General features: G+C 53.5%; 1 protein-coding gene across 1 annotated transcript; it reads left to right on the forward strand.

Moving 5' to 3' along the window:
* Positions 1 to 1,272: 1,272 nt before the first annotated feature.
* SLC2A10 (solute carrier family 2 member 10) lies at positions 1,273 to 7,725 on the forward strand. Its single transcript, XM_066331050.1, has 5 exons — positions 1,273 to 1,276; positions 3,435 to 4,811; positions 5,842 to 5,964; positions 6,491 to 6,626; positions 7,323 to 7,725. The coding sequence occupies exons 1-5, from the start codon at positions 1,273 to 1,275 to the stop codon at positions 7,417 to 7,419; spliced, it is 1,737 nt and encodes a 578-aa protein (XP_066187147.1). The 3' UTR covers positions 7,420 to 7,725.
* Positions 7,726 to 8,200: the final 475 nt, after the last annotated feature.

Below are 8,200 nucleotides of genomic sequence, written 5' to 3' on the forward strand. Positions count from 1 at the left end.
GCCTGCAGCAAGGCTCTGGGGAGGTTGTGCATGTCTTCCCACCACATCTTCCTTGCTGTTCCTCACACCAGCTGGGTCACAGCAAACTCCTGAACATCTCGTGTACTTCAGCACAGCACAACCCGCCCAGCAGCTGCCATTCACACAAACAGCACCAAGGGGCAATGTTTGCACATGGTATTAATGGGTTTTGAAAGCACTTCGAGGTGTGTCGTGCTTTGTAAAATCCTTGTCTAACAAACTGGGCTTTAGCACATATGAAATTAGCCTCAAAAAATAATCTTGCAACCAAGTCCCAGTGTCTTTTATGCAGGACAGCAGGAAGGCTCCTGTTCCTCTCAGCAGAAAAAAAGAATGTTGACTGCAAAGTAAGTTGAATACTGAGTGTTTTGTCTGATGGAGCACTGTGTCAGGGGAAGGAGATAAGCTTGAGAGACTTCTGTCTCACAGCCATGAAAGAGAGCAAACTCAGACGCAGAATCATAGACTCAAACTATATACTGAGATGGAAGGGGGCCACCAGGATCATTGAGTCCAACTCCTGGCCCTGCACAGGACAATCCCATCAGGTGCCTGAGAGCGGTGTCCAAACGCTTTTTGAACTCAGTCAGGCTTGGTGCTGTGATCACTGCCCGGGGGGGAGCCTGTTCAGTGCCCAACCACTCTGTGAAAAACCTTTTCCTGATCTCCGACCTAAACCTCCCCTGCTGATTTTTTTCTTTTCAGCTTTCAAGTGGTCACCCCTTTCTTAACACTTTTCTGTGGGTTTTCCAGCCGAGCTACCTAAAAACATTAACTGTGAAGCTCTTGTGGATGTTCTGGAGGCTTTCTCTCTCGGGAGCTGAAGCTCTGCACAAGAGCAGCTCTGCAGGCAGTGAGGAGATTCCTGTTCCTCAAGCGACACAGACTGGGGACAGAGCTGACATCGCAGCCACCAGATCCGCATCCTCGTTTCTGGAACAACTCGCCGCGTACCTCCACAACGTGTCCCCGGCCACCCCGCAGATGCCCGCCGCGGCTCCGCCGGGCTCATCCCTGCGCTCACCCCTCTCCGGGATCCGGCTGCGCTCCGCGGCGCTCGGCATCGCCCCCGGGCCGTGCAGCGCCCCCCGCCCGGGCCCCCCGGCGCCCAGAGGGGCGGACAGGGCGACTACAAGGCCCAGGCTGCCCGGCCCAGGGCAGGGCGGCAGCGACGTGGCGCGGCCCCGCTCCGGCCGCCGGACCCCGCTCCGCCCCGCTCCGCCCCGCCGCGCTGCGCTCCGGGCCCCCGCCATGGGTGAGTGCGGGACGGGCGGGGGGCGCGGGGCCGTCACCCCTCTGCCCACCGGGCGGTGGAACGGGCGCGTCCAGCCCCGGGGAGAAGTTTCCAAAACTAAAGAAAGAGATACTTAGCAACTTTTCCTAAAGTCTGGGAGAGGCATCCCCCGCCCCTTCCTCTCTTTCGGCTCTGTTTTTTAGCGGTCCCAGCGGCGCGGACGGGGAACATAAGAGGCAAGGAATTTCCTGTGGCTCGGTGCCGGGGCGCTGCGGGGTTCGGCAGCGTGCAGGGAGCGGGGTGTGCTGTGGAGCGGGAATTGCTGCAGGCAGCGGCGCCCGTCGGCCTTGGCCTTGGTGTGGGCAGAGTCCGGGGTCAGCCCGGCCGCAGCCCGGCGGGACAGAGGGGCACTGCCCTGTCCTGGGGCACGGTCCCCAGAGCGCTTTGCTGTAGGGAAGGAATCGCCTGGCGTAGCTCCTTGCTCCACCAAACCTTCTGTCCTCAATGTGGACATCTGAAGAGTCCTCGAATTCCCCAGCTACGTCAGAATAGACCATACATAAACTGGATTTCAGTCAAAGTTCATAAGCCATGACTGCTTGTTGAGTTAACAAGAAATGCAGCAAAACCTGATAAAATCAGCCATGGTATTTATAGTGGGACTGTCTGTGTAATAGAATTTGTGGCTTGAAGCTAATGGGATGGCCAATTATGCCTCATGTTCTGAGTAGGTATTTTTTCTAATTATCTACGTAATACGTACAAAAAGTGCTAAAAGCAGTGCAGATGGTCACACAGAGCGTGGTGGGAGGGACTGGGATGGCTGGGATGGCATAAGTAACACAAATGAAACACAGAGGGTTGCAGAATAAATAAAAAAAAATGTATTTATATGCAGCCATCACTGGGAAATAGCCTTTACTGATAGCTGTAATTAAAGGCCAAGCAGAGGCACTTCCCATTAAACACGGCTTGTGACAGGAAAAAGTCCTTCGGCAGGGTGAGGGAAGTTTCCACAGTCTGGTGGCTGTGCCCACATTTTTTCCATGTACAGTCTGCCAAAATTGTGAGTATTTCCAATTAAACAAAAGAATGCAGATAGTATTACATGCTGCAAAACAGCACAAACCCCAAAATTAATGCACTTTACCTATGTTTAAAAGTGTCATTGGAGGGGAGATTGCTGTCACTTCTGTTCCCAGAGGACCCCACATCAGCACTGGCTCTTGCCCCAGTGCAATCCCTGCTGGTGTAACATGGCTCATGGTTCACACATGGTTACACTCTCATCCCCTCCCCGGGGTGAGAAGCGTGTGCTGCCAGCACCTTGGTTTTGTGGGGTTGTTTGGGGAGGGTTGATTTCAGTTGCTTTTGCTGATGTTTTTGTCTTGTTTTAGCTATACTTACATTCCTAGGGAGCTGGCACGCTCAGCCCTGTGGGAAGGGCAAGGTCAAAGAGTCACTTCTTGTGTTTGAGGTTGGCAACAGGAAACTTTTCAGCTCCCAGTGATGTTTGTCCTGTGAGCCTGGACCAGGCTGAGGAGACTGTGATTGACTTGGAGATCCTGGGAGCTGTGGGCTGCAGAAGGAGAGATTAAGAAATCAGGGCCAACCCATGAAGTCATGCTGAGAGTACAAAATTAACTAAAGGAGAAAATAAAGGAAAAAAACCCAAAACCTTTTGTGAGCAGGGCTTTTAACAACAAGATGAAGAGTGAGAATGCAAAACCTGCAGGGAGAGCTGGTGGTACTACATGCACTGAAATGTGAAAATGATAATGCAGAGCAGTTCAGAACCAGAAAGCAGAAGCTGCATTTCCTGCCCAGAACAAAATTTGCATTTACAATCAAGAGATACCAGAGATATTCCCACTGTACAACTCCAGGCACTACAAATCACTGTCCTGCACTTACAAACAAGCCTTAACACTGTTTAAAAGTGCTGATTTCAAAGTACCCAAATGAGTACCCCTGCAGTTAGTGGAGGTGTGGTGGGTTGTGACTGTCTGCAAGTGCCTCTGTACTCGTGACCTAGTGACCTGTGGGAGAATTCCACACTGTGACTTTGTGGACGGAAAACTGGGGGTATCCTGGGAGAGCTTTTTCCAGCCTGTGCACGCTGATAGCTTGTCTTAGAGACTCAGAAAACTGAACCTAGCACTGCTTGCTTGTTTTCCAGGTCGTGCACGACTGGTCCTACTCTTGTCTGCAACAGTGTCTCTCCTGGGCGGGCTGATATTTGGCTACGAGCTGGGGATCATCTCTGGGGCGCTGCTGCAGCTGCAGACAGACTTTCAGCTCAGCTGCTTCGAGCAAGAAGTCGTGGTGAGCGCCATCCTCATCGGAGCCCTCCTGGCCTCCCTGGCCGGGGGCATCCTCATCGACCGCCACGGCCGCAGGAGAGCAATCCTGGTCAGCAATGTGGTCCTCTTGGTGGGCAGCCTCCTCCTCACCCTGGCCAGGTCATTCACTGTGCTGGTCATCGGGCGTGTGACCGTGGGCTTTGCCATCTCTGTCTCATCCATGGCCTGCTGCATCTACGTCTCAGAAATGGTGGCTGCTCACCAGCGAGGGCTGCTGGTGTCACTCTATGAAGCGGGAATCACCGTGGGCATCCTGCTGTCCTATGCACTGAATTATATTTTTGCAGACGTGGAGGAGGGCTGGAGGTACATGTTTGGACTGGCCATTGCCCCGACGGCCATGCAGTTCCTCAGCATCCTCTTTCTCCCAGTGAACCCTGTTAAATTAAGCTTGTGGGACTCAGACTGCCAGAAGGGCCTCATCCCACTGCAGGACACAGAGGACAGAGCAGCAGCAAAGCAGGAGCCTTTTCAGGAGAAGCATTACTCATTTCTTGATCTTTTTAGGAGCAGAGACAACATGAGAAGGCGGACCCTGGTGGGCCTGGGACTGGTGCTCTTCCAGCAGTTCACTGGGCAGCCCAATGTGCTGGGCTATGCCTCCAAAATCTTCCACTCGGTGGGGTTCCAGAGCAACTCCTCAGCCATCCTGGCTTCAGTTGGGCTGGGAGCAATAAAGGTGGTGGCCACGCTGGTGGCCATGGCCTTGGCAGACAAGGCAGGCAGGAGAGTGCTGCTCATGGCTGGCTGTGTGGTCATGGCCATCTCTGTCACCACCATCGGCCTCACCAGCCGTATGGCTCTGCTGGCCATGGCCAGGGACTGCAAAGCAGCCACGGGCCCCAATGTGTCCCACAGCCTCAGCCAGCACCCTCTGGCACCTCTGCTCCCCCAGTCTGCTGTGTCTCCTGTCCCACCAGTGTCAGGTGCTGTCAAAAGTCAGGCAGGTCCCGGTTTTGCTGCCACAACGAGCCTTACAAAAGTTTTTGCCAGCATTCGAAGCAAAGAGGACGTTCCTAATCCTTCCCTCACTCAGAAAAGGGACTTGGTAGGTCAATCGGAGAAAGGAACACTGGAAAGCACGGGCCCCCCTCTCAGTGCTGCTCCCTGGGAACAACATATGGTCTTAAATTGGATTACACTGCTGAGCATGATGGCTTTTGTGAGTGCCTTCTCAATTGGATTTGGGCCAAGTAAGTGTGGTGTTTATCCTTGCACTAACCCAGGGAATAAAACTAGGGCTGATCTGCAAGCTGCCTGCTCGAACCATTCCTTATGTGTCTGCTATGCTGAGCAGCTCAGTGTCTGGGAACTGGAAATATGTCCCCTCCTGAATCATTTTCTAGCACTGTCAGCTACAGCACTAGAATAACTTTCTCTTCCATGCTATTCACTACCCTTGTAAAGCTCTTTTTTTCTCTGAAGTTCAGTGGAAGATCAGAGTATCCTACAAACCCTACAAGCACTGCATAAACTTCCTGTCCCCCTGGTGAGGAGGAAAACACAGGGCTGAGGGCAGGGGGACTGAGGGGCTTCTGCTGTGATTATAAAAGTCAGTGCAGAACTGGAAGTTGAACCTCTTTTGAAGTTTTTCGATATCAACTGGGATTTTTTTTATTCTATCTATTATTATTTATTTTTCATCAGATGAGATTAAAGATTAGGTCTTGCTTCCGTGTAAGTTCTGCTCTTTTCTGGCATTTAATTGTCTTGATGGGAGAAAACAGCATTAACTCAAGAAAATAATATTAAGTGAGCAAGTCTCATGGGTTTGACATTCACCCTGCAAATTATTTCAAGCAAAGTAACTCCAGGATAGGAGAGACTTAAAGATATATATTGCTTTAACTCCTATTTTAGCCTAAGTGCAATGTTGTCTCCCTAATTCCACCCTTTTCTCATTTCTTTACAAAGAGCATGACCTGACCGCAGGCCTGTCAGATCTCTTCATCTCCTGTGAAATGGAATGACCAACTACCCTGCTTTCTTCTTTACTCCCTGGGCCTGTTTATTGCTCTTTCATTCCTCCATGAAGCGCTGAACACAGGAGGTTTGGAGTGTTCTGCTGTGACCTGTCTCTGGGATTGATGGATGTTTGACACCACCAGCAGCGGGTGCTGGCTGAAGCCAGAGTTTAAACCCCCTGCTGAAATCTCCCTTGCCCATTTCCCAAACAAATTGCTTAACTCCACACTGTCTTTGTGATCTCTCTAATCTGTGCAGTGACCTGGCTGGTCCTGAGTGAGATTTACCCTGCTGGGATAAGAGGAAGAGCCTTTGCCTTCTGTAACAGCTTTAACTGGGCTGCTAATTTACTGATCAGCCTTTCCTTCCTGGACCTCATTGGTAAGTAGCCCCTTCACCCTCTACCTCCCACAGCTGGTTAGGGAAGGTGGCCGCCATGAGCCATTTGGAGATTAAGTGGCATTTTGAACCCTGAGGACTTGAGGCTGGGATAGGTGTGACCCTGTTGCCCCTGAGAGCAGGAAAGGCAGGCACCAGCAGCTCTGGCCAGAGCCTCTCTGTCAGTCGTTTTTAAGACACCCATTGCCCACTGGGCTGCACTGTAGCACCACAGTATCAGGAAACACAGAGCCTGCAGTTTGCACACCGGCTGCTTTCCAGCATTTCTCAGCCGGCGCTGCTGGCCCTGGAACTCAGCTCCTTCCTCCCCCTGGTGCTGGCAAAGCCTGGCACCAGCCTTTCCCTTTGCCAATTCCCAGTCCAGGCCTTGCAGATGAGGAGCTTCCCAACCCTCTTGAAGGCTTCACAAAATAAGGTGCCCCTGTCAGGCACCAACGACCACCTCACAGTAAGGAACCAGTTTCCTTTGTGACCCAGCCCCTACATTCACACACTTAAATCTCTGCAGATGCCATTGGATTCTCTTGGATGTTTCTTCTCTATGGGCTGATGGGAGCCATGGCTGTTATATTCATTTACGTTTTTGTGCCTGAAACAAAAGGACAGTCCCTGGAGGAGATAGACCAGCAGTTCTCCAGGAAGCGGTAGGTGTGCTGCAGTCCCAGCAGGAGTGCTGGCCTTGGGTGCTTCCACTGCCAGCCCCCGAGCTCTGTGGCACTGGGCTGATGTGAAATGTGGCCAGTGCTACTGAGAAAGTAGAAAATCTCAAGTTTGTGGCAGGGCTATGGGAGAGCTGCAGCAGCTTCATCAGCAGGTCGCTGCCCTGAGCCTTGGAGCTGTGCTGCTGGAGAGCAGTTAGTGACACTCGAGAAAAATGGGCTAAAAACTAGGGCTTGTGGTCAAGGAGAGGGGACCAGATCCACAACATGGGACAGGAAGGTCAGGACTGGGAGGAGGCAAGGAGGGGCTGATAGTCCTGTCTTTTCACCTTAGAGCAATCCTAGGCTGATCCTTTCCTCTGAGGCAGAGACATCTCCTGGAGCATGGGCTCCCCACCCGGTAATTTTCACACAAAGCTTCCCCCAAAGTAATGGGTCGGGGAAGATCAAAATGTGATTTTGCCATCCTCGTTGTGATGGAGATGGCAGGGCAGGCGCTGCTGGAGCAGGAGAGATTGTGCTGCCTCACACAGGGAGGGACATAGGGACACATAGGGACAGGGCCAGCGCCAAGGGGAGGGAGCACCCAGCCCTCGGGGGACACGGGGGGTCACTGCCCTGAGCCCTGCCTGGCTCCCTGCTGCTGCAGCTGCTGCTCCTGACCCTCCTCACTCCCGGCAGGCTGTGGGAAGGAAATGTGTTCGGGCAGAGACGTGGAAGAGGAGCGAGCTGCACACACGCACAGTACCAGAGAGTGGAGCACGCCGGCAGCACATGAGAGCAGCGACCTGCCCGCAGCATCGTGTGTGAGGAGTCCCAGCAGCAGGGGAGCGGGCTGGGCCATCAGGACACTTCTGGGACCTTTGACTGGTGACCTCTGGTCACTGACGGTTCTCCCTGCACCGCCTTAGATCTGGGAACACGCCAACAGCATGTCCTTTGGGTCCTTGGGGAATCACTGTTCCCAGGCAGGGAATACATCCTTCCTTTGACATCTTTTAATTTTTTTCATCATTTTTTATCTCCTGTCATTTAAGAGATTAATGGTTTTATACGCAGGAATTAAAGCACGGGTTTTGCTGACGATTTCTCCCTCCTTGAGGCTGGTTTGTGAGCAAGGTGTGTTATTTTCTCGGTCTCGGGAGCGCCGGGATGGAGCCGGGGGCGGTGCGCGGCTCCGGAGCCGCCGGCAGTGGGCGGCCGCCACCGCGCGTTCTGTCCGAGCCCCGCAATCCCCCAAATGCCAGCAGCCCTCGGAGCCCTTTCCCTGCCTCCCCACGCTGTGCCCGGGGCCTGTGGGGCCGGGCAGGAGGGATGTGCCGGTGGGAATTCCGCGGGGGAACGAGCAGGCTGCCGGGGCTGTGCTGGGGACAGGGCACGGCCACAGCATGGGGACGCTGCGGTGTCGCGGGGAGCCGGGTCAGGGACAGCGAGCGGGGCTGGGTGTGCTGGGACGACACCCCAATTATCCCTGGGGCCAGCAGACAGGGCTAGGGACAGTGCCAGGCGCTGGGGTGACAGTACAGAAAGCTGTGACACAGCTCCTGGGTCAATAAGCC

The sequence above is a fragment of the Sylvia atricapilla genome, chromosome 16 (assembly GCF_009819655.1).
Source record: "Sylvia atricapilla isolate bSylAtr1 chromosome 16, bSylAtr1.pri, whole genome shotgun sequence".
Taxonomy (NCBI): domain Eukaryota; kingdom Metazoa; phylum Chordata; class Aves; order Passeriformes; family Sylviidae; genus Sylvia; species Sylvia atricapilla.

Excerpts from the sequence above, each read along its gene's own strand:
- SLC2A10 (XM_066331050.1), top strand. Across the intron at positions 5,965-6,490 it reads TTCCTTCCTGGACCTCATTG|ATGCCATTGGATTCTCTTGG; the intron begins GTAAGTAGCCCC and ends AAATCTCTGCAG. Across the intron at positions 6,627-7,322 it reads CAGCAGTTCTCCAGGAAGCG|GCTGTGGGAAGGAAATGTGT; the intron begins GTAGGTGTGCTG and ends CACTCCCGGCAG.